At 47.3% G+C, this 26,181-nt stretch overlaps 1 protein-coding gene across 5 annotated transcripts in view; it reads right to left on the reverse strand.

Annotated features, from left to right (window-relative positions):
- Positions 1–3,409: 3,409 nt before the first annotated feature.
- The window catches only part of INTS10 (integrator complex subunit 10), a 32,891-nt gene continuing 10,119 nt past the window's right edge, over positions 3,410–26,181 (reverse strand). For 2 of the 5 annotated variants that reach the window (XM_031439986.2, XM_064477393.1), the window contains 9 exons: positions 21,068–21,221; positions 19,685–19,767; positions 18,820–18,972; positions 15,772–15,880; positions 10,646–10,725; positions 9,690–9,852; positions 8,648–8,741; positions 5,825–5,962; positions 3,410–3,773 (listed from right to left, as the gene is read on the reverse strand). In XM_031439986.2, the coding sequence (XP_031295846.1) occupies positions 3,617–3,773; positions 5,825–5,962; positions 8,648–8,741; positions 9,690–9,852; positions 10,646–10,725; positions 15,772–15,880; positions 18,820–18,972; positions 19,685–19,767; positions 21,068–21,221 (1,131 nt within the window). In that variant the 3' untranslated portion in view covers positions 3,410–3,616. Of the gene's footprint in view, positions 3,864–5,824; positions 5,963–8,647; positions 8,742–9,689; positions 9,853–10,645; positions 10,726–15,771; positions 15,881–18,819; positions 18,973–19,684; positions 19,768–21,067; positions 21,222–26,181 lie in introns of all 5 variants that reach the window. The other 3 variants (XM_031439988.2, XM_031439987.2, XM_031439991.2) reach the window with 3 other exon arrangements.

Here is a 26,181-nt window from a genome sequence, read left to right on the forward strand (position 1 = left end):
TTTTCGTGGCTGTTCGTGCTTGTATTTTGTAAGTAGTCACAGCCTTCCATTTGCTAAGTAAGACCGTTTTCCTTCTATTTGATTAAACTCTGAATGTCATTTGGCAACAGGTACCTCCGCCCAATTCCTGCTCCTCCCAGGAGATGGCTTGTATCAGTTTAACAGATCACAGGGGAAAAGCTGCTCTTGTCAAAGACAAACCAAGCCAGACACTGTTAGTGCAGTTTAGCGACACGATTGCAGTGGGGAGGAGGGTCCAGTGTGAACGGAACTACTTTCCAGAAACAAAAGGCTGGAGACTTTCCCCCCACCTTTCAAAAGATTGAAGTGTAGTTGATTACAATGTCGTGTTAGTTTCAGGGGTACAGCAAAGTGATTCAGTTACATACACGCATACATATATAAATACATGAGTGTGTGTATATTCTTTTTCAGATTCTTTTGCATTAGAGGTTATTGCAAGGCGAGTGCTGGCTCACTGGTGGGTGGAGTCAGGGTCCTGAAGACTCTGGGGCTGCTGCCCACCCACTGGCAGGTGAAGGCAGATCCTGGGATTAGTGCTGGCCTGCTGACAGGCAGAGCTGCTTCCTGGAGTCTGGCTGCAGGGTCCAGGGACCCCCGAGCTCATTTCAGATCGCTGGTAGAGGTGTGCTGGTTCCTGGCCCAGTTAGGTATGGGGTCCACAGTGTCCTGAAGGTCGCGTTGGTCTGCTAGTGGGCAGGGCTGGGTTCCAGCTGGTCCCAGGGCAGGGTCTGGCCTGCTTTTGGCAGACTCGTTCTGCAGGCTACGGGATTGTGGTTTTTCTGCTTCTGGTGTCTGTCCCCTGATGGGTGAGGCTGGCCTAGAGGCTTCTGCAGGCTTCCTGGTGGAAGGAGCCAGTGCTCACTGGTGGGTGGGACTGGGTCCTGGCCCTCTGGTGGGCATGGCAGGGTCTAGAGGCATGTCCAGAGGCAGCTGTGGGCTCAGGAAGTCTTTAGGCAGCTTGTCTTCTGATGGGTGAGGCAGTATCTCCAGCCAGTTGGTTTTTAGGTGGGAGGCATTCCGGCCCTGGCACCTGCAGGCCTTTGGGGGAGGCCAGGCCTTGGCGCTAATGAGCCAAGATGGTAGCTGCCAGCAACAGCATTCATGCTGCTAAATTCTCCCAAATATGCCTGCCACTGGGTCCTTGTCCTCAGGGTGAGCCACAGCCACATCCCCCAACTTCCCCAGGAGACCCTCCAAGACCAGCAGGTAGGTCTGGCCTCGGCTCCTGTCAGATTACTCCTCTTTCCCTGCGTCCCAGTGCACGTGGGATTTTCTGTGCACTGTTTACGAGTGTAGCCTCTATTTTATATCACGAGTCTGCCCGTCCTACCCATCTTGTTGTGGCTCCTTCATGTCATCAGCTGTGGACCCTTTCTGGGAGGCTCCAATCTTTTTTATCAATAGTTGCTCTGCAGATGGCTGTGATTCCGAGGTGCCCACGAGAGGAGGTGAGTTCAGGGTCTTTCTGCGCGGCCACCTTGGGTGATCTTCCCGGGCTCAAGATGTCGTAAAGGCTGACTGGCTCAGGAAAGGGACCGAGGGCTGTGGTGGGGCTGGTCCGCGTGACTGGGCCACCTGGGTTCGTTCACTGGCGCTTTTCTGGAGAAGCAAACTTCTGTCCCTGTGCCAGGAGACAGTGGTGCAAGTTGAAGCCAGGTCCCCATGGGATTTGGCCCCAATCCTCCCTGGATGTTTGAATTTGAGAGAGAACTCCTTGAGGAAACAGTTCCAGGAGGCAGTTTCACGTCACATAGAACAGGGGAAGGGTTTATAACTGCCAGCTTTCTAAAGTAACTGCCCTAAGAGGGGCTTCAGGGGTCATCCTCTCATCGCCGGGTCTGGGCTGGAACAGTGAATTCTCCTGACGGCACTTAGCTTTCTCAGGCAGGCGTTTTCAGGGGGCTGCAGGCATCCTGGTGACACATCTAAAGCTGCTGGAAGGTGAGCTGGACTTTGGACGTCTCAGTGCGGGGTCTGCACAGACCCTCATGTGCCGGCGGTCTGGCGCCCTCTCACGAGCCCGTCCCGTCTGCACACTTGGTCTGAGTGTCCGTGCTATCCCGTGGCTCTCGCCCTGCAACTCTGCAGGAGCAGTGCCACTGATCGGAGGAAAAGGTTATGAAACCACAAGGTACCAGAGTGTTTAATTTGAGAGCTGTTAGGGGACAACATGCCATGGTGAAAAAACAACAGGATGGTTTAATATTTGTAATCAACTCATGTTACAGCGATAGACTTTAAAATGAGCTAGTTAAAACAGCTTCTGGAATCAGATGTCTATGACTTAAATCACCTTAGTGATTTTACTATCTCTATAAAAAGGGTCTCATGTAGAGAAGATGTCTACAATTTTTAATGCAAAGTAACGAAACTGGGCCCCACAGGCCGACAGAGCCTGGACTAGCCACCCCTGGGCTTGTCCCACACCTGAGACACCCTCACTGCCCGTGGCCTGCTGTCCTGGAGCAAGCGCCCTTTGGTTCTTTCCTTTCCTTTTTCTTCCTCTCTGTAGACGCGCAGCCTCCCAGCTCCCCGTGTCCCAGGAACTTGGCTCCTGCTCGGCACGAGCTGGTTGGGACCACTGACCCCGAAATGGGGCCTGCAAGGGGGTCCCATGAACAGCCTCTGACGTCAGGAATCTCCATCCTCTCAGATCACGCTCAGGGCCTCGCTGTGCGTGTGCAGCTGCACCGGCACTGGACCCCCATCGCCTCACCCCTCCCCACGCCTGCAACCTGCTTACACCCCAAACGCCGGTCTCCTCGCCTGCGCCATGTTGGGCCAGTGGACCTACTTGGGAACAGTAACTCAACTCCTGAGCTCTTTTCAGTCTTAAATCCCCCTCGAAACTGCTGTTCATGTGATGCTTACCTGGTATGTTTCGGGAACAGCAGAAAAAAGAAATGGGCCTGATGGCCGACACCACTCACACACAGAGAGGAGCGAGGTCCCATCCCAGCACATTGCTTTCTGTCTACACCAGCTCGTGGGGTACGTGCCAGTGTCTGTTTTCCGCGATGACTCTGAGGCACAAAGGAATGAGCTTGTCCCTGGTACGGGGCTAGTGAAGGGCCGGGTGGAGCCGGGGTGGAAGCCAGGCGTCTGGCTCAGGGAACCTGGGGGACAGCGGCCTGCATGGTGGTGGGGGGGTGCCCCCCACTCCCTTCCTAGGCAGGACACCCCCCCTCCTATGGCACCTTCAGGGGAAGTTCACTCAAGTTCATTTCGGCATAAAGGTTTTTGGTATTAAAACGTCCTGAAGGAAAAAGTCTGGCATTATGTTGATACATAATACTCGCCAAAGCCTAACTAGAAAATAAAATCTTGCGCTAACAGAAGGAAATGTCTTTTAAAGTAAAGTACAACTTTGGAAACTCCTAAGATGTAAAATTTTTTTAAAATCCCAAATCTAGGATGCTTTTATTTACAAAACAGGTTGATTTTTTTGTTTTACAAAAGTTACAAAAAATGACAAAAATAGAACTAGCTTCTCAGACTCTTGGGAACCACTTCTCAGCAGCCAGGGAGCTCAGACTCAGGGCCGTCCCTCGCGGAGCGGGGCGTCCCCGGGCTCCGCGTCCCGGCCGGCCCGTCAGGCCAGCGTCTGGAGGAGCAGGACCTTCTCGTTGACGCAGAAGCGGTGCAGGACCAGCATCAGGTTCTCCCCGCAGCGGGACACCTGGCGCTCCATGGCCAGGCGGAAGTCCTCCTTCACGCCCTTGGTGATGCCCCGAGTGACCGTGTGGTGCCTGGGGGCGGCGACAGGGAGACAGACGGGCGGCACGGTTAGCAGGCCTCCGGGCCGGGGCTCTGGGGCAGGGTCCAGCCTGCCCCAAATCCTAAGTGAAAAATGTAACAAGAAAGGAAAGCTCTCAGCAACCCCCCCCCCCCCCCGACTGCCCGCTCCCTCAGGAGGATTAACCTGGGGCAGCCGCCCTCGCGACGAAGGCTCCGCGGGGGGCAGTGCCGCCCGCTCTGCTCGGACCTCCCGCAGCCCTGGCGCCGTGACTCCCGCACAGTCCAGTTACTCTGGGCCGACAGGGTCCGGTCCACACTGGCCCTGACCGCGAGGCCGCAGCGGGGCAGGGAGGCCTGAGCGAGCGTGGCCCGCAGCCTGGGCAGCTCAGAGAGGCTCGGAGAGGCTCCGCCGGTGCACAGCGCCCGGCGCAGGCATGTCTCTCCCTGCCACGCCAGGACGGGCCAGCTCCTCCGGGCCGAGCCCACCCGGACTCACGCCTTCTGAGCAGAAGCGGGAGGAGCTGGGGGCCTGAGACCAGAGTCTGGCACCGGCGGGGAGAGAGAAGCAGGAGCTGCTGGGGAGAAGCCTCCTGAGGCCCCGACGCGGTGGCCGAGCCCAGGGACCCGCACGCAGGAGCACTGGCTGCACCCCGAGGGGTGTGCTTCAGAGAAGGAACCACAAAGGAATTCCCAGGAAACTTCAGACACCAGAATGAAGGAAGGAAAAGACAAACCTAGCAAAATTCAGGGGGCTCAGTCAAAGGAAAGGAGCTCTAACCACTAATTCAGGAATTTGTAGCGGCCACCTCCACGCCCCGCCCTACAGCCTAACGTCCCTCACACACAGGGACAGGGGTTTCAAATTAGATTTTAATGTACTGGCTGAAATAAAACGGTTGAAACCAACTCTAAAATGTTTCTCTTTTTTTGGCGGGGGAAGTAATCAGCTTTATTTACTTATTTATTTTTAGAGGAGGGGCCGGGGATGGAGCCCAGGACCCCATGCATGCCAAGCACGTGCTCCAGCACTTGAGCTATGCCCTCCCCTCAAGATGTTTTGTTTTGTTTTGTTTTAAAAACCTGAGTTACATAAAATAAGTACAACAGAAGTCACAAAGCTGCAATGTAACAGAAGGAAAAAAAAAACAGGCCTTTTAGAAGAGCAAGGAGGACACTGGGATGCCCGTGGACACTTCAAAGAGCTACACAGTGAAACAGCAGTGCCACGGAGAAAACCAGCTCTCTGTGGACGTTTCCAGTGAAGTCCGGCTGGGTAACTCAGGAGTGAGGACACAGGGTCAGTGAGCCCAAGATGCACCCCTTCAAGCTGCCCTGACACGCTTGCTGCTCCTGGGGGACCCAGACTGCGACCCCTGACGGGAGCCCAGCCTCTGACCAACTGAAAGACACTGGTGTTGCGGACGCTGAGCTCGGGGGCGTGGATGCTCAAAGCACGCCCTCCCCTGGACGCTAGTGGAAATGCAGGAGAACACTGCTGCTCCCGGCCCCAGGGGGTCTGTATGTGAAGAGCAGAACAGCTCGGCTGCACTTCTGTCAGTCTGTCGCTTGGGCACGCTGGGGTGGCCAGAACCAGTTCTCTTGAGTGTTCTAAGAACAGGAGAGTAAGTGGGGCCTTCTAGACTGCCAAGTCTTTTCAGTTCAGAAAGGTGAGGTCTGAAAACACAGGAAAACACTGTGCTGATGCCCAGACCAGACCCCAACACTCGTCACCGCTATGAAAACCCAAGAATAAAAATGTACTTAGACTCGGTTTTAGCAGCCTTCCAGAGTTACGACCAACTGCCTTAGGTTCTAGCAAAAGAGAATCACACTTTAGTGCCTGAGCTGACGTGCACTTGGCCTCACAGTTTTGTGTAACTTGTGCTATTTCCAGATCCATAATGATTTTTAAATCGAACACAAAAAACATTGGCAACTTATGGAAAAAAAATAAGAAAATGTTAACAATATTACAACCAGATGGTTTGCCAAGGAATGCGGAACAAATTAAAAAATTAAATAAAGCATGAAAAAGAGCACTGAGGAACAAAGAGCTGAATACCATGGGCAGGAAAACAGGCGGACAAACAGCACACTATGAGCAGGTGTGGCCACGTGGTACCTGTCAGCGGTCTGTATGCTGGGCTGAAGCACAGGTAAGAATTCCTGCTGCAGCAACCCCATGGGAGGGCTAGAAGGCCTTTAAAAAACAGCAAACAGCAGCATTCAAACACCCACACCGACTCAGCCTGCACCGAAACACAACACTCCGAATTCAGTGCATGAGGCCGGGGGCGCCGTCCGGGACCGCCAGCCCCACCAGCCCCCACCCAGCTGCTCCGGGGGGGAGTGGCCCTCTCACCGCAGCCCGCGGGGCCCGTGCACAGGCCTCCCGTCCCCTGTCCCACTGAGACTGCTATAAAAAGCCACCACTGGGGACAGGGATGATGAGATGCCATGGGATGGCCGTGGGAGGGCTCTCAGCTCTCCTCCCGCCTGCGCCAGCCCAGCGAGTAACCCGGGGACTCAGAGGCCCTTCCAAGAGGGCTAGGAAGGCTGGCAATGTTTTCAATAAAGAACGGTTGGGTTTAAATTTGAAAAAGTATCGAGAAAAGGAACAGATGGGGGAATCAAGAGTCTGGGCCCCACGGCTTGGCGGCGGAATTCTGCAACAGCGAAGATTAGTGCGTTAGCCCGGGGATCGCCTCCGAGAACAGCCTCCTCCTCCCCGTCTGGGTCCCCACCCCGTTCAGGGCACACACAGGATGGGTTTCCGTCTCACCCAGTCTCAGGTGGCCCAGACGGTGGGAGCATCAGCGTATTTCAAAATAGCGAGAGCATCACCTGCAGGTAACCGGCAAGGAGCTCGCCCCGCTGGTCGCTCGGGCCCCTGGTGCCTCGCTCGGCGTTGGTGCCCCACCTGCTGCAGCACGGATGCCACAGCCAGGACAGACCCCCGGCCTTCCCCGGGGGAGGGTGTACACCGCTCACAGCATCGCTGCCACTCAACCAGAGGGCCCGCTGTGGCTTCAGAGCGTTTGTTTGCAACTCAAAGGGGAAAGGAACACACCGTTTTACTCAAGATTCCAGTCGCCCCTCAGCGAGCAAGAGCTCCCAGCTCACTCAGGGCATTCCTCCTGCTGCGGTTTCCGCTTAGGGCAGGCGGAAGGCGGCCTCGGGTAACCTGGGACTCCCACAGTCAGGTTGCCAAGTAACGGTCCCTAGTCCTGCCTCCCAGCTGATGGAGCCGCAGGTGTCTCAGGAGGCTTACAGGCCATCTCCAGGGATACTGACCGAGCTGGGGCGGGGGGCAGGCACGGAACTAGTCCTCCAAAGCCTGGAGTACGGGCTCTGTCCCTGCCCGACCCTCCACGACCCTTTACAGTCACACGGGCTGGGAGTCCAACAGCCCCTGCTTTGACTCCTCATCCTGGGGGCTGTCTGCACGCACCTCGCCCTGCAGCTCAATAAAACCTGGCTGAGGAAGAAAGTTCGGTGTCAGGAAGTCTGCGAGTCAATGCCGATTTCCTGACAACCCCCTTTCTCACATTCCCACAGTGAAGCACCGTGCACGGCTCAACTCGGGTTTAACCCTGAGGAAGTGGAGCTGATTCTACTGAGGCTGTCTCCGTATTAGAATTTGTTTGCGTGGTGAGTGTTAATGGGAATTAAAGAAAAAGCTATTAAAGGTACATCTGTATATCCTGCCTCAAAACCTAGGAACCACAACAAAGAAGGGGTGATCTTGGCTCCCCTATCAAAAACCAATCTTTGTTCCCAAACACCGTTAAGAATATTTTGATCCCCGTCATTATCTTCCCCTGGTTTTTATTCCCAGTCCTGGGGAAGACGAGTGTGCCTGGTCCCTCCGTCCAAGCCAGCTAGCGCACAGAGGTCTTGTGCTTTCATTTTAAATGTTTAGAATATTGAGTGACATTTACACGGTGAGGGACAAGTGCCCGATGGGACATCATGCTCCCTACACTGCAGACCCCTGAGGTTACTGGGCCCCTGAACAGACATCTCCTACTTTCCCTCTCTTGGCGTTTCTAAGACTCTCCAAAGAACAAGACGTGGAGTTCTGCTTTCAACTGAAAACTTGTTCCTTCCACAAGTGAGGGAAAAAGGAGGACGTTTCAGCCTTAGCAACACTTTCTTCTCACTCAGGATTCGGTCTCCTGCAGTGACCCTGACCCTGACCTACAGACGCGCTGGATGTGGAGGACGCGTGAACATCACACCATGCGTGGCGTTTGCAGCAGAGGATAAACTGTCCAAACTGCAGTGCGTACTGGAGGGCAGAAGCAGGGTTTATGAGCTATTTAAAAATCATAAATGGTCACTGACTTCATCCAGGTGTGGGAGGCGTGCCCGGGCCAAGCCCCACCCTCACTCTGGGGCAGGTGCGCTCTCCTGGGAGGCACCCGATGTAAGCCATGTGGGTCGCTCAGGAGGGCTTCACAGTGAGCTCTGAAAATCCAAGTATAGTTTATACACAGTCTGCAGTTCTTCCTAACGCAGTACCTCTTGAATTAAGCGTGGCTCTTCCTAGTTAAAAGCACTCTTCATCTAATCAGAAATTATAGGACCCACCTATATAAAGTTCTGGAAAGGGAAAGATATCATGAAAGAGATTTTTGCCTAGTGAATAGCATCAAAAGTGATAGAACTGCCCCAATTTACGCAATGTTTTATCAGAAATGCAGGTAAAGAAACGCCAAGTATTTCAAGAGGATTCCCAGAGTCAGACGGACTCTCACAAACAGGGGCCAGGTTTGGATCCCTTTCTACTAAATGTGTGAAAGCTACAGAAATCCACAAACACTTCCCACAGCACACGAAGGGCAGGCACACAGCACAGAAGAGCAGAAGACAGTCCACTTACTTGATCAGCATCCCCTGGTTGGGGAGTAACTCCAGATGAATCTTCCCTCCTTCCTGAGTTCTCAAGTAGGCGAATTCCTCCAGCATATCGATATCTGCAGGCCAGGTTCAGGGGAACCACGTGGGAAAGCGAGGCGCCCTGTTCTCTTGGAGGAAGAGATGGGCTCGTGGCCAGTGAGCAATCTGCCCACGGCCACCCCACCAACACCTTCTGAGCTGGTCCCGGAACCCAGGCCTGCCGGGTCCCACCCCTGACCACTCCTACGCCAACCAAACGACCGACCGCGCAAAGAGAACCACATTTTTCATACAGGTGATGATTAAACAGGTCCTATGCGGTCATAAAGGCAAAACCTTTTGTTTCCTTAAGAAATGGTGCTGTATCTGCTCCCAACTCCCCTGGCCCCAAAAGGTTAAGAAGTACTGCTCTGGGCGCCTGGACAGGTCTCTGCAACCCAGAAATGATGAATTAAGATAAGCAATGAAGTAAGAACACCAAACCTTCGATTCAAAGGTGGTCTGTCCGTAATAAACAGTATGAAATACAACACTCCCTCATCATGACAGCAACTGGGGGCTGGGCGGCATTGCTGGGCAGGGGAACTGGGCCAGCCGGGACTGTAACCACTGACCCAGGGGACAGCCAGTGCTCCAGGGGAGGCCCCAGGGGCCCCCTTCTCAGATGAAGGCTAGTGAGTGATTACATTCTATGGCCCAGCCAGCCCTCTGCACCTGCCAGGACCCTGCCGGCTCTTACTTCAGGCATCCTGGGCACCTTCCTAAGAAGTGGCTGGAGGTGGAAAATGGAACAGGGCTGTCACTATTCCAGATTCCCTTGTGAAGTCTTTTATGACTTTCACAAGACCAACTGCCACAATCCCATTTTTAATCACCATTCTGTCTCTTATCCCCCCAAATCAAGGAAACCCTTATTTCTACCCCAAATGATTCATTCATTTTTGTACCATGCATTCATCCTAAAATAAAGAAATTAAAAATTAAAAAAGAAAGAATTTCTTATGCTTAAACAAGAAAAAGGATACTTGTAACATAATTGAAAAAATTCTCATACTGGAAATTTCCCTGCTGGCAAATCTTACTGACTGCTTTCAGGAAAAGGGTCTCTCCCCGTGGCCACTCCTGCTGAAGCAGCACGATCACGTGCCCCAGGGCCATGTCGTCCCTGCTGTCCGTGAAAGCTCGCAGCTGCAAGACAGGGGTTTATGCAGACACGGAAGGAAGAGGAAGTCACAGCTGATCTAAACACACCAAATATCACTACTCCCCCCTATCAAAAAAAAAACACTTGTCATATGGAAATGTGGGACAAAGGACCCCGGAGTCAGGAGGTAACAAGCAGAAAACGAGCCAGCCTTGCAGACATGACAGCTGGCGGTGAGGAGGGAGGGTATCTGGGCGCCTCCACGGGCATCCTGGCGGGAGCTGGACAGGCCGAGCTGAGTGTGGGAATGAGGGTGAGAGGGGCTGAGTGGTTCTGGACCACAGAAGAGGAAGCCCGTCCACTCTGGGGCTCTGCTCCCCCACTCCCCCTGCAGCCGAGGCCTGGCGAGCCTTCAGCAGTCGTGAGGCCTTCCCAGCTCTGCTGGGCCTGGCATGTGCCCATCCGAGTGCTGTATCATCATAGTCATTAACTCCCATCCCTCTCTGAGCCCAACAGTACTTGCGTCCCCTTCTTCTGGAGCTAATGCACTCTGACTCGTATGCTGATTCATGAAACACCAATGGAGCACTACCCTGGGCCAGGTTGTCTGTGCATCCGTCCCACGTGCTCTAAACCTCTCAGGGATGGGGTCCTCTCCTCCTCATCTCTGCCCAGCGTATCTGCTAGTTCCTAGCCCTGTGCTGTCCTCGCCACACCAGCCTGGGCTTTCAAAGGACCAAACTAGCATCCGTGCTCAAGGCTCTTGATTTAAGTCATTCCAGATCATCGGAAAAATCTAAATTGAATTCCTTTCACACGAATCAATTTGAGGCTTACCTTGAAACAAGCTAACATTAAATGCAGGCAGTAGGGCATGATAGCCTTGCTGGTACAGGGGAGAAGCTTCAGATCGGAACCTAACAAAAGTCCACAATGTGCTCGTTAGCAGCAAAGAAAAGCTTTGAAAAGCAAACATTTAAGATGTTTTCCTTAAAAAAGAAAAAAGAGGGATAAGTAACAATCATATGATCTCAAATACAGTTAAGCCAAAATTATATTTAGAGGAGGTGAAATTGGTTTTTGAGTCGTCTCTGGATTTCATTTCTCAACCTAAAGTTGCTTCACATTTGAAATATACAGAAAATGACAGAGAATGTTACAAACACCGCTGTGCTCAACACTCAGCTTTATAAAATGTTGATAATTGCTTTATATTTTTATTATGTCTTTTTTTTTAAGGGGGGGTAATTAGGTTTATTATTTTTTAACAGAGGGACTGGGGATTGAACCCAGGACCTCGTGCATGCTAAGCATGCACTCTACCCCTGAGCTCTCCCCTCCCCCATCCCCTGACATTTGCTTTAGTTTGTAAAGATTTCAATATGAAGTGTCACAAATTCAGTTCACCTCTCATGTTCCTCTCCTCCCTCCCCTGAGGTGACTACTATTCGGAATGTGGGGTATACTCAGGAGTGATAAACCCCACACAGGGATTTTTTTTTTTCTCCAATTGAAGTATAGTCGATTTACAAGGTTGTGTCAATTTCTGGCGCACAGCATAATGCTTCAGTCATCTATATACCTACATATATTCCTTATCATATTCTTTTCCACTGTAGGTTACTACAACATATTGAATAGTGTTCCTGTGCTATACAGTGGGTCCTTGCTGTTCATCTGTTTCATATCTAGCGGTCAGTATCTGCAAATCTCGAACCTTGATTTATCCCTTCCCACTCCTTTTTCCCCTCCGGTAACCATGTTTGTTTTCTATGTCTGTGAGTCCGTTTCTGCTTTGTAAATGAGTTCAACTGTAACACAGGGACTTTTATTCATACACACCCCAGAGAGATGTTTTGCATGTTTCCAGCCTACTGCATTAACCGTGTCACAGCGAACGTATCCTTCTGCAGATTGCTTCTGATAGTACCTGTGGCTTCCACTGGTTTCCAACATTACAGTGCTCTGTTGGTTACTCAGCCCACAACTGATTTGTCTGTTCTTTTATGGTGAACACGGAGATTTCCAAATTTTCACTATTACAAACAGTGCTGAAATAGACATTATTATGTATATTTTCTGTGCACTTGTGGAAAAAACTTTAAAGGCTGTTTTTCAAACCAAGACTTATTTAATCTTTTCCCTTACAGTGTGTGCTCTTTATATCCTAAGTTCTCTACCCCAAGGGCAAGAAGTAGCAAGAAAAAAATGCACTTTTCACAAGGGGGGTCCTGTGCACACACACTCACATGTGTTTATACAGCTGATCCCTGAACAACACGGCTTTGAACTGCACGTGTCCACTTCTATGCAAATTTTTTAAAAAAAATGTACGTAGTCCCTGCATTTTCACTTTACAGATCCTTAAATTCACTTAGTGGTGGGGAAAGGTCTGTGTGGGATTAGAGATCACACATGTGGAATCAAAACAACGAGGGTTTGATCTTGTAATAACCTGTAATGAAAAAGAATATAAAAATGAATATATGTATATATATATGTGTGACTGGAATATGATGCTATACACTAGAAATTGACACATTGTAACAGACTATATGCCAATTAAAAAAAATTTTTTTTAAAATTCTAGGGTTTGAGCCCTGATTCTGTCCAGTGTTTCAGCTTCCTGCGCAGGGGTGAGTCACTCAACAGTTCCTTTTGTTTTTGATGTAGAGAGAGACGTGCGAGGATTTTCAACGACTGGAGTGAGGGGGATGGGGGGGAGTCTGAGTTCCTGGGTTAAACCTCACATCATTCAAGGGTCAACTGTATACTTAAATATTTGTGAAGTGAAATTTCCCCTTTTTATTTAAGGTACATTCATTTTAGTAACAGTGTTAACAGTCTGTTTCATTTAGAAAGAAATTTCCTGGTTGAAATTCAGGACCCAAGCTTGGAAATCACTCATCCAAGGTCTATACCCAGAAGCATTACGTAAGCAAGCGGTAAGATGCTCTGTCTGGCTCTGCTGAGCTGGTCTCCACGGTGACTGTAGGACCGCGCACCGCCCAGAGCACGTGGGCCATGTGCGTCTTCACGCCCTGACCGTCAGCCCGGCCACTCCTTACTCGCCGCATCCTAGTGTGCGTCAAGCGGTAGCTCATCACTTTAATCAGAATTTCCCGCCTTACTAAGAGGTGGAGAATCTTTCCAAATAGTTTTTGGCCCTTTGGATTTCTCCTTCTGTGAATATATTGTTCACATTTTTGCCCATTTTTTTGGGGGGGGGGGGAGGTTGGTTATTTGGGTTTTTTTGCTAATTTTAAGGAGCTCTTTCAAAATTCTGCACGCTAAGTTTTTGTTGAATATATTAGGCGCTGGGCAATTTTCTTATCGTGTATGGCTTATCGTTTCCCTTCAATCATACTCTCTTTGGTTGGTATTTTCATCTCAACATGAGCAAATTCACTAATCTTTTACGCTTTGTGCTCTCTGTGGCTTAAGTCCTTCTCTAATGAGACGGCATTAAGTTTTTCTTCATTTTTCTCCTAAAAGTTTAGAAGTTTTAGTTTTCATATTCAAATCTTAAAAATGTAAAGGATTTTTGTGTAGTACAAAGAAGGTATCTCTTTTTTGTTTGTTTTTACATTCGGATCATCAGTTGTAACGCTACCACTTACGAGATAGGTTCATTCGGCCCACTGACCTGTAACGCCACCTGCTTCTTGGCTCTCCATTTCCCGCTGGTCAGTACTGCGCTTTAAAGTAAGTCCTGATGCCAGTTAGGTCAGGTCTTACCCACCTGATCTGTTTCTGTTCCACAAAAATAATTTTTGAAGGGGTCTGGGTTATACCTACTTAACCTTTTGTTATGGGAAATTTCAAGCATATAAAAAGTAAACAGAATAGTATCATGAACTCCCATGTACCTCAAAAAGCTTCAATTATTATCAAAACTGTCATGCTTTTGACTTCTGGAAAGCTTTTAGTGTCCTAAGAAACCTGCGACAAAGATATGTTCCTCTAAAAAGTGTTAGTTAGCATTTAGCTTTTCCATTTGGCCTGTTCCAGCCCCAATTAATTTCTGTGAATCCTGCGAGGCAGGGGCCGAGGAGCCTCTGCCTTCCCCACGAAAATCCTGGGTTTAGCACGACTTGCTGAAAAGGTTTTGCTTTCTCCACTGAACTACTTTGGTGTCGTGACTGGAAACCACTGGCCCGTACTTCCATGGGTCTGTTTCTGGGTTCTCCACTCTTCTGCCAGTACTCTCTAGGTATCAGCAGTGAGTCCTGTGAGGCAGGGTGGCTTGTCCACCTCTGTTCTTTTTCAGAACTGTTTCAGCTGTTCTAGATTGTATTTCCATAAAAATTTTTGAATCAGCTGGTCAATTTCCACCAAAAAAAAAAAAAAAGTCAGGATTCTCATTGGGATTGTGTGGAATACTGCAGAGACATCTGGGGGAGAACTGGCACCCTAACAGTAATGAGTCTCCTGACCTACAAACCTGATTCTGCACACCTTTCATTAAATTTATCCCTAAGTGTTTTGGGGTTTTGATGTAATTCTATTTGGAGATTCTTTCGGCTTTTCTACGTAGCCAAATATATAGCTGTGAATAAAGATGGTTATTTTTCAACCTCTGTTTCTTTTTCCTGCCCATTGTAGGCTAGAATCTCTAGTATGTGGATTTGAGGCGCTGTTCTGTTGCTGGTCTTGGGAAAAGCATCTGACATTTTTCATAGTTAAGTGCGATACTGAGGAAGTTTCCTCCTACTTCAGTTGGCTAAGTTTTTTCTCATGAATGATAAGCGTGGACATAACTGAATTCTGCCTGCATCTATTCGGGCAATCTTACGATGCTGCTCTGCTAATCTGCTGACGACGTGAACTGCAGTGCGGGACTTTCCCGTGTTAAACCTGGTCGTATGTCCACTCGCGTTCTGTTAGGAACGGTGGCACCTGTGTTCCTGGTGGACACTGGGCTTTAATGTTCATTTCCCATAATGTTCTTGTTTGGTTTTGCTTTTAGGGTTATGCTGGGCCTAAAAACTGAAGTGGGAAGTGTTCCCTCTTCCTCTATTTTCTCAAAAAAAAAATGTGTACAGGGTTGGAGTTATTTCTTCCTACATCTTAGACAAGATTCACCAGTGAAGCTATTTGGACCTGGAGTTTTCTCTGCGGGAAAGTTTTTGATAACAAACTTAATTTCTTCGATAGACATAGAACATTCAGATTTTCTGTTGCATTTTGTGCCAGTTTTGCTAAGTTGTGTTTTTCAAGGAATTTGTCCATTTCATCTAAATTGCTGAATTTATTGCATGAAGTTATTCGTGACTTAACTTTCTGACTGTCCTGATTTTACTTGGATCTGGAGTGACAATCCCTCTTTCCTTCCTGAGATGGGTAATTTGTGGTCACAAAAGCCTAATGCTGTTAGGGGCTCATCAATTTCATTAGTTTCCTTTCAAAAAATCTACTTTATTAGTTTTCTCTATTTTGTTTCCTAATTCATTAATTTCTGCTCTTTATTATTACCTGTTTTCTACTTTGCTGGGGCTTAACAGCTTCGCTTTTTCTAACTTTTAAGGTGGAACTTAAGAACAGAGACAGTGGGTCATTCTTCTTCTCTTATAAAGCATTATAACTCAATTTACATAGTTTTTCCAAGCAATGAGCAACTTGAGGTGAAGCTCAAATCAGCCCACGAGGGAGATGCTGACAGATCCTTCTTAACTAATCAATCTTCAAGTTTTCCTAGAATTGGTAAGGATGGGAAAAGGAGTTCACCACCCAGATTCTCAAAGAAAGAACAAATGCAGGAGAAGAGAACCCTGGAAGAAAGACAGAGTCACGGCTACTTGTGACATCACAGCCAAGAAACAGTGTGGCGGGCAATTCGCTGCTTCTACGATCTGTCAAGCTCTGGGGTCACAAGTAGCATCTTGTAAGGAACCACAGAAGATTTCCCAGCCTTGGGCCCTATATCTGTTTTTACAAAATAAAAATAAAACTTGTCACTGTACCTTTTCTAAACTTGGGCTTTACTTTTGAGGGTTCTTCTTGTGGTTTGCCTCCATCTTGGATGGGGAGGACCATGTGGCACATCAAATCAAGGACTTTCTCACACGTCGTCTGGAGCAGTCAAGAGCAAAAGAAACCACATGAAGTTTCTGACCGAAACCAAATCTGCGTGACACTAAGACATTGGCAGCACGCAGCGGGGCGATCTGCACGGGGCTGGGGCACTGGGGCCTCCGGACCCTGTGCGACCATCACTGTCGGCTCAACAGCGAATGGAGAAAAATAACGAAGATTAAACCTATGTACTAGACCATTCAGGGAACCGTAACTCAATTCTTTGCTGTTAAAAAACAAAAGAACAAAACAAAAATTCATCAAGTTTTATCTAAATCACCAAGGTAACAGCAGAAAGGCATCCAGAAGAAGCATGTCCCCATCTTAAAGACATTTACTAGCTCACTGAATAAAAATTCACAAAGTGGGACATATGGTAGAGGGGTAAATGGTATGTTTAGAGAACAATTTAAAAAGAACTAGAAATACACAGGCTGAACAGGAAACGTTTCAGGCAGGAAGGTTAGCTGGATCTCAGCTTTGGAGGGGGAAAGGGTTTGGAATGTGGAAAAGAGAAAAAAGGGTCTTCAAAGGAGGAGAGAAAGATGCGGGGAAGGCCGCGTCCTGGTTTTGGGGATTCGCTGGAGGGGAAGGGGGCGTGATTTAGGAAACAGGTGTGAATCTGGACTGATGACAGATGCGCTGGTGGGTGAGAGGGGCCCCAGGGCCACACTGAGCAGGGTGGTCCCAACCCACAGAGAAGAAGGCACCTTCAGTCTCCCCATCAAACTCCAGTGGTGACGGTCAGAGGTCAGAGTCCGCCCAGGGAGCACCCTCTGTGTGTCAGGCACAACCGCCTCCTATCCCCATTTCACATCCGTGTTTCCCAACCTTTCTCACATCTTAGCATGTTCAGAAAACGCTATTTGTAAGGCTGCTCAGAGCTGGCAGCAAGTGATCCAGGGCTTCAGCTGCCCCGAGGCTGAGGGGTGGGAATCTCGGCACATCTAGAACCCACCCGTGGCCCCGGGCTTGTGAGGCTCCAGCTTTGGGAGGTGGCAGCTGGGTAGGTAAGAACTTGAACCCTGGAGTCAGACGGCCTTGTCGGGTATCCTGCCCCAGGTCAGAGAAAGTAGGGGTGGGGCCGGGAGTTAACTCAGAACCATATCCTACAACGCCCAGCTCCAGCCAACCATTTCTGTAAGTCTTTCCTTGAGGACATGGGCCCCGGTGAAACCAGCTTTCCCTGAATGCCTTCCGCACCATTAATATAGGATTTGTACCATTAAATTACCATTAATTTTGGATTTTTAACTGTTTTATATAAATACCTGCACTCTTCTCTCCAACTCAAAGGACATGTCCTTGAATGCAGGGCTCCCCCCGGGCCCACACCCTGCTTGTGCTCCCCGCCCCAGCACACAGCTCAACTCGGGGCACCCGGGAAGCCAGCACTTCAATTAAGTGGAGGGATGACAGCAGTATTTTAGAGCAGTGACCGTAATTTATAGGGTTGGAAAAGAGGTTCCAGGCAACAAACTTGGTTAACAGCTGTGGGTTAGAGCGGTGGCAGTGGAAGCAAAAGCCACAGCACCAGAAGTAGCGGTGCCGTCCCGGAAGGGGCAAAGGGATCAGCTCAAGTGGAAGCCCCCCAGGACCTGACAGCTTGTGTCTGAGGCCCAAGAACTAAGGAAACACACATGAGGACAGGACGAGCTCCAGCTGAAGACAGGTAGTGAGACTCAGGGATCACATAAGGTAGAAACTGAGGATGAAGGCCTGGCAGTGATCCGCTCAGAGTGGGTGCCCAAAGCCCTCGGAGAGGACGAGTTTGCGGAGATGACCCAACCTACCGGCCTATTCCCTGTTCCCTACTAAGGTGCAGACCAGAGGGCCATGGGCAGCTAACTCTGACGTGTGTGTTACCTTTGTGGGTAAGTATGTGCTCCCTTACATTCTCAGAAGGAATTAATAGAAACTTCAAATGATGTACCTGGTGACGACATAAAGGGTGGTAGAAAGCATGTCAATTTTCAGTGGACACGCTTTACATGCTTGCTAAATGTTTCTTTCTAAAAATCATCATGGAAAAATGGATCACATTTCAAAGTTCATGTTAAAAAAATCTAACTTAGTGATCAACTTAATGTATAGAGAGATGAGAAGAAATCCGAGTTTGTGTGTTAGGTCATGGTCTTGAACTGACCCAGGAACTGTGTACAAAGACCATGCTGACAACCCTCACTGAGTGCAGACGTTTACCGTTTTTACGGGGGTGCGCCCGCCCCTGCGGCAGGAGGGGCTCACGGCATGGAGGAGCCAGGCTGTCGCACGCCTGCTCCTGCAGCACCCCCGGGAGGTGTTGTTTCCCCGTAAAAAGAGAACGTGACGTTCAGATAAGCTGTCGGGAGTCTGCTTCCTACTCGGTGAAGGCCTCTCTGTCCAGGTACCAAGGGCCTGACTCCACTCTAAAGGGATTCCCGGCAAGGAAGTAAAAAGCACCCTCCAGCAGACGGAACAAGGAGCAGGCAGTGTGAACAGTATGGAAGCCTTTATTTTGTGGTTGGCTTTATTCCTTTGATAACTGTGTAAGTTTAAAAAGCTAAAGCTCTAATCTGTTCTTAGAAACAAGGATCAGTACCTATATGTAAACTGAAACAAATGTGCAGTGTACTGTATGTATTTACATGCAATATAACGTGCAGGTGCAGTCCAACTACAATAATTCTACCTTTCTACCTAATAAAAAGAAAAAAGTTAGAAAAAAAAAAAAAAGAAAGAAAAGTATGGAAGCCTGATTTCAGGAAGATGTCATAAGGAGGAAACGAAACAAAATCATCCAGATTTTCACCAGTAGATTAGGTGATAAAGTCGAGGCAGATGATCAAGTTTTAAGTAAACATGTAAGGAATTAAAAAGCCACTTAGGGCGTAAGAGGAAGCCCCGGGGTGGCTGAGAGCACCTACAGGTCCCCGTGCTCGGCACCCAGTACTCACTCTGTACTCCCCCAGAGCGAAGTGGCAGGTGGCCAGCTGGATGAGCGCCCTCTGATGCTCCAAGGTCCCCTGTCCCGAGATCTGCGGCTGAGGGACTGATCCCTGGAGAGCTGCCAAGTGATGCAGGCTGGCTATGGCCTTTTTATACTGACCCTTGGAAGTCACAGCAGCAAGGAGGGAAAAACTGCCATTAAAAAAAGAAATCTCTGACCTAATTAAGCAACTAGCAAGCAAGTACAAATCAGGACCTCTGTGTAATCAGGGAGCAAGAGGAGACTTAGCAACAGAGCCAAACCAGTTTAGTTACAGCAAGATGGAGGGTCTGTATGGAGGTACTTTATAAATACAAAATACTAAATAAAATAACGTCAGCCCTTTGATAAAGGACATCCCGGATATACCATTTCTTCGTAAATATTTTACTATGATACCACCTCTCTTTCCTGAAGGCTGGAGGCCGCACCCTGTCCACTCAACAAGAGGCTGGAAGTCCTCGTCTTCTTACTAAACCCTCTCTCCCTTCTAGGTCTGAGCACCTTGAGGACAGCAGAGCCAGGCAGAAGGACCCCACCAGGGCAGGGAGGAGGGGTGAGAAGTGTCCACCTTTTACTGAAAAGGAAAACTCTTACTTCTACAGAGGGGTGTGACTGCACACCCCAAAGGCAACACAGAATGCGTGGCCTTGCCGTCTGGAGTTACTCTGAGGTGAAAGTGGACCACGATCTCGTCCCCACTGAGGACAGAGCATTTGCCCCTGGAGTGGCGGACCAGTCCACGGGGGGCACACGCCCCCCTCCACGCTGAAGACGCCTGCAGTAACAAGGGGCCTGTCCAGACACAGGGACTTAGACACACATCACTCTACCTGATAGATGATCATATCATTCAGGAAGATTCTCAGCCAGAGCCAAGTATCCGTCTTCCACGCCAGACAAATTCTTGTAAACTCTGAGCAAGAATTCAAAAGCAAACTTACCAAAAACATGACACACAAGCAGAGAATAAAACTGACAAACCCATCAAGAGGACAATGGTCAGAGAGGCAAATTACCAAAAAACGGAAGGAACTTTAGGCTTTGGTTTCTAAAACAACGGTCTAGTGGGGAGGGTACAGCTGCAGGACTATAAATGGCAGAGCGCGTGCTCAGCACGCACGAGGTCCTGAGTTCAATCCCTGGTAACTCCTCTAAAAATAAATACACAAGTAAACCTAATTACCTCCCTGCCTCCCCCTTCCAAAAAACAAACAATGGTCAAGACTTTCAATTAGACAGGAAAGTTACAATAGGATCCCTCCCAGTCGCGCATAAGTAGTTTCATCAGGCATCGGCATTCACTAAGCACGTAGCATGTGCTAAGAGCTATGAAAAATGCTTTTCACACATTACTCATTTATCTTTTGAACTACTTTGCCTTCACTCAGTTAGAATAATAAATACACGACACTAAGAGTTTCACTTTTTTTAAAAAGTCAATTTATAACTAAAGAAAACAAAATCCTCTCCAAAAGCCACACACCTGCTCTCAATTCGAGGTGTGACAAGGAGAAACCGAATGATGTGACGTTTACTTAGAAAATGTGACATGATGCATCGGATAAGGGCTCTGTAGAGGCAGGGTGACAGAAGCAGGCCAGGGACGAACGCCCACTGGCCAAAGGGAAGTAACGGCCCTGATTCCCAAAATACAGAAAAACATGCTGGTCAGCAAAGCGCGAGTGATTTCTCAGAGGTGCTGCCATGCACAATGGTGTCAGCTGCATACGGAGAAAACTCCCTTCAGGTTATGTCTACACTCAAACAGGCTTCCTGCAGTGTTTGGATGTTGGGCTTTTCAGGCAGTGGAGCTAACGCAGGCAGAAAGAGTGCCACCTTCTGTACCGTGAATTACGTGTGGCTGGAGGAAGGTACAAACCAGGGGGAAAGAACAGCTAAAAGCACAAAACAACCCCAGCAAGGAAAAAAAAAAGGCCAGCAATGTAAATTTTAAAAAACCAGAACCTCTCCCTGAAACTCCAGCCCAACCCTGATTATAATTCCGCGACGGAGCTAAGAGGTAAGTGGTTGTTTGCATATGAATAACTGATGAGGTATCCTCGCGAAAAAGATTCCTATAAAGTGTGGGCACTACTGCAGTCAGTGTAATTAGCCTTAGTGATGTGACATTTCAAGTAGCATAATGAACCTTCTGGCGCGATGATTTCATATAAAACGTGGACCCACACAAGGGGGCGGGCATAAGAGCTTACCCTTGTCAAGGAATTCTAGGGAATAGAGCAGCTCCCAGCTCTCTCGGGCCAGCTTAAAGCTCTCTAACACCTCGATCGAGTTAGCAAGCTCTGCCTTGTTGACGACAATGTGACGGTTCCTTCCTTTTGCCGGACAGTCTTCGTCGTCCGAACTCTGCTCAGGGAAAGGACCAGGATTAACTCAAAGTGGTAAGAAAAAGAGCCATGCACTTGAACACTACCATGTTTATTACTGCCAGTTCTCATTAGCATCTGAATTTTCTATCAAAAGATACTACCATGAATATAATGAAAGTTTTTTTGAATTGAACAATTTAGCTGTAAAAATATAAAATTTTCATTCTTTCATTCTCACACACTCAATTTTTACTTTTAAAATCAAGGTTACGGTCTCCTGGTGATAAATTCTAAGCTTACGCTGGCTTCAGAGTAAAGCTACAGAGTTAAAACTTCCAATCACTTAAAAACATATGAATGTTATCACAGCCAAAAATGAGATTTTCACATTCAGGAATAGAGCTGAATTCAGTAGCACCTGTTTTATAGCTTACTTTTCCTCCCAATATGTGACATCATCTAATTTGCTTCCAACAAATAGTTTGTTGTGTAGTAGAATAAAATGAAAGCCTGAGTCCTGTAAGAAATAATCTGGAGAAAAGAAGGTCACGTATCTTGTTTACGGCACAGAACTTCTTCCACAGCCGCCCGATGCAAGGTGCTCGGCCAGGAATTACATCTGCCTGCAGTTATCCATTAACGCCCTCTGTATTTTATAATAAAAATTCCTACTTTTCTGGCTCTTCATCTCAAGCAATATAAAGCCAAAAAAAAGAGAGGGCCTCAGAGGAAGGCAACCACTGCAAATGCCACTGGGTGTGGTCAGACTTTTTGCCAAAAGGAAGTAAAGGCGAAATCTCCACTTAATTTTATTTTGCTAAAAATTTCTTGAATCTTTTACTCCACCCAAGGTCATTTTTATTAATTCAATGACCCCAGTTAAATCCTCCCTGCAGATTTTTATCCCCCTAAGAGCATTTTAAAATACGTACAAGTATTTCAGCTAAAAGGTTCAATCCTCATAAACAAAATCGACAAACCTCTAGCCAGGCTCACCAAGAAGAAACGAGAGAGGACACAAATAAACAAAATAAGAAATGAAAGAGGAGAAATTACACCTGACATCAGAGAAATACAAAAAAAAAAAAAAAAAAAAAAAAGAAAATACTATGAACAGTTATACGGCAACACAATGGACAATCTAGAAGAAATGAATAAGGTTCTAGAAATATACAGCCTGCCAAAACTGAATCAAGAAGAAATAGACAATTTGAACAGACCAAACACTAGAGGTGAAATAGAATCTATAATTAAAAAAGAAAAAAAAAACCCAAAAAAACTCATTGCAAACAAAAGTCCAGGACCAGATGGCTTCACTAGGGAATTCTACCAAACATACAAAGAAGAACTCATACTGATCCTTCTCAAACTCTTCCAAAACAGTGAAGAGGAGGGAATTCTCTCAAACTCATTCAGTGAAGTCACCATCATGGTGATACCAAAACCAAAGACACTATCAAAAAAGAAAATTACAGGTCAGTATCTTTGATGAATATAGATGCAAAAATTCTCAACAAAACATTAGCAAACTGAATCCAGCACCACACAAAAAAGATTATTATACCACACTCAAGGTGGATTCATTCCAGGGTCACAAGGATGGTTCAATATACGCAAATCAATCAATGTGATACATCACATCAACAAGAGAAAGGACAAAAACCATACGATCATTTCAATAGATGCAAAAAAGCATTTGATAAAATTCAACATCCACTCATGATAAAAACTCTCACAAAGTGAGTACAGGAGGAACATACCTCAAGATAATAAAAGCCATTTATGACAAATCCACAGCCAATATTATACTCAACGCTGCTAAATTCTGGAATAAGATTAAGGGTGCACACTCTCACCACTTCTATTCAACATAGTATTGGAAATCCTAGCCACAGCAATCAGACAAGAGAAAAACAAGGTATCCAAAGTGGAAGAGAAGAAGTAAAAATGTCACTGTATGCAGAAGACGTGATACTCTATACAGAAACCCTAGAGACTCCACACAAAAACTATTAGAACTAATAAATGAACTCAGCAAGTTAGCAGCATACAAGACCAACATATGGAAATCTGTTGCATTTCTTTACACTAACAATGAAATATCAGAAAGAGTAAAAAAAAATGTTTTCTAAAATCGCATCCAAAAAAACAAAAACAAAAACAAAAACCCAGGAATAAACCTAACCAAGGAGGTGAATGACCCACACACTGCACCATAAAACACTGATAAGGGAAACTGGAGATGACACAAAGAAATGGAAAGATATCCCCTGCTCTTGGATTGGAAGACTTAATAATGTTAAAATGGCCACAGTACCCAAAGCAATCTACAGATTTACTGTGATCCCTATCAAATTACCCAGGACATTTCAACAGAGCTGGAACAAATAATCCTAAAATCTATATGGGATCAGGAAAGACCTAGAATTGCCAAAGCAATTCTGAAAAAAAAGAACAAAGCTGGAGGCATAACCCTCGCAGACTTCAGACAATACTACAGAGCTACATTAATCAAAACAGCATGGTATTGGCATGAAAAGACACATGGATCAATGGAACAGAATGGAGAGCCCAGAAAAAAAAAAAGACCTCTGGTCAATTAATCTTTGACAAAGGAGGCAGGAATATATAAAGGAGAAAAGACAGTCTGTTCAGCAAGTGGCACTGGAAAAGCCAGACAGCTGCATGTAAATCAATGAAATGAGAACACTCTCTCACACCATACACAAAAATAACTCAAAATGGCCTAAAGAATTAAACATAAGACATGACACCATAAAACTAGAAGAGAACATAGGCAAAACATTCTGACATAAATTACAGTAATAGTTTCTTAGACTAGTCTCCCAAGGCAAAAGAAATTAAAAAAATATACAAATGGGACCTAATCAAACTTAGAAGCTTTTGCACAGCAAAGGAAACCATAAACAACACAAAAAGACAACCTACAGACTGGGAGAAAATACTCTGCAAACAATGCAACCAACAAGGGCTTAATTTCCACAATATACAAAGAGCTCATATAACTCAACATCAAAAAAACAAATAATCCAATCAAAAATGGGCAGGAGACCTAAACAGACATTTCTCCAAAGATATACACATGGCCAACAGTAACATGAAAAGATGCTCAACATCATTAATTATTAGAGAAATGCAAATCAAAACTACAGTGAGGTATCACCAGTCAGAATGGCCATCATTGAAAAGTCCACAAATGATAAATGCTGGAGAGGGTGTGGAGAAAAGGGAACCCTCCTACACTGTTGGTGGGAATGTGGACTGGTGCAGCTACTATGGAGAACAGTATGGCAGTTCCCTAAAAAACTAAAAAAAGAGTTACCATAAGATCCAGCAATCCCACTCCTGGGCATATATCCAGAAAAGATGAAAACTCTTAATTTGAAAAAACTACACATGTACCCAATGTTCAGAGCAGCCCTAATTTACAAATAACCAAGACATGGAAGCAACCTAAATGTCCATCGACAGATGACTGGATAAAAAGATGTGGTATGCGCACACAGTGAAATATTACTCAGCCGGAAAAAAGAACGAAATACTGCCATTTGCAGCAACATGGATGGACCCAGAGATTATCATACTAAGTGAAGTAAGTCAGAGAAAGACAAATATTATGAGATCACCTATATGTGGACTCTAAAAAACAATACAAATAGAACTTATTTACAAAATAGAAACAGACTCACCAACACAGAAAACAAACTTATGGTTACCAAAGGGGAAAGGGGAGAAGGAGGGATAAACTGGGAGTTTGAGATTAACAGATACACACCACTAGGTACAAAACAGATGAACAATGATGTACTGTGTAGCACAGGGAATTATATTCAGTATCTTATAATAACCTATAATGGAAAAGACTCTGAAGCTGTACACCGGAAACTAACATGAAATTGTAAATAAACTATAGGTTAAAAAAAAAAAAAAGGCCCATCAAGCTAGTTTCAGAAAATATAGGCACTTCCTTCCCACCACCTACCTTCTCCCAATTCCATGACATCCAGGACCCTCCCCCCAACCCCATTTAGCATCACAGTCTTATTACTCGCCTCGGTAATGACACACACCCTGATCTGTGTCTCAGCCAAAACCCCCCACCTGTCAGGCATCCTTGTTCACCAGGGTCCTGCTCCCACCACACGTGGGCGATCCAGTCAGACACAGTAATACTAATGGTGTGTTCACTGGTGTGGAAACTTAGGGAACACCTTCTTGCCTCAAAATGAGATCAGGAGTTAACAGAAGGGAACTCAAATATGGTGGGGACAGTGTGGAGTTCCAAACAGTTTATAAAATGTAGACAAATTGGTTCTGAAATGCAAAAGAACATTCTAGGGCTCAGAGGGGATGCTCTGAAGCCAGAGTCCTGACCCCAGGGACGGCACATGCGTGTGCGCGCGTGGGAACGCACTGTCCACGGGAGAGGCTGCCCCCAGCTCTGGTCACCTGGCCGGTCACGTGAGCAGGGCACTCAGGCCGGGTGGAGAAGCCTCCACTAGAGGCCACCGTTATCAGAGACTGCAGCTGCTAAAGGGAAGTCAGACATCTGGATTGTGATGAGAAAGCTCCCAAGTTTTAGAAGCTAGGTTACTAAAAACCAAACTACGAGAAATCGAAACCTGTCTGTAAGCTGAGCTCATGGGCCAACGGGTACGTCCCCGGCTGCAGCGGGACAAACAGACCTGGCTGGGCCTGCACCGGGTGGGGCCGACGGTGGGATGGAACCCCAGAAAGGCCAGGAGGGCCAAAGCCTGCAAGCAGAGCCTGCGAGGTGACATGGGACAGGTGAGGAATGGAAAGCAGAACAGAAGAGCAGAAGGGGAACAGCTCTACCACAGCCTGGATCCAAACTCGGGAGCGAAGTGTGGGAATCCCTTGTTCACCAGAAGGTCACCGAAGCCCGCTGGGGCTCAGGTGCTGTATGGAGGCCCAGGTCAGAGGGCGGGAAGAGACAGACAATGTCCTCAGCCCCA

The sequence above is a fragment of the Camelus dromedarius genome, chromosome 22, assembly GCF_036321535.1.
Source record: "Camelus dromedarius isolate mCamDro1 chromosome 22, mCamDro1.pat, whole genome shotgun sequence".
NCBI lineage: Eukaryota > Metazoa > Chordata > Mammalia > Artiodactyla > Camelidae > Camelus > Camelus dromedarius.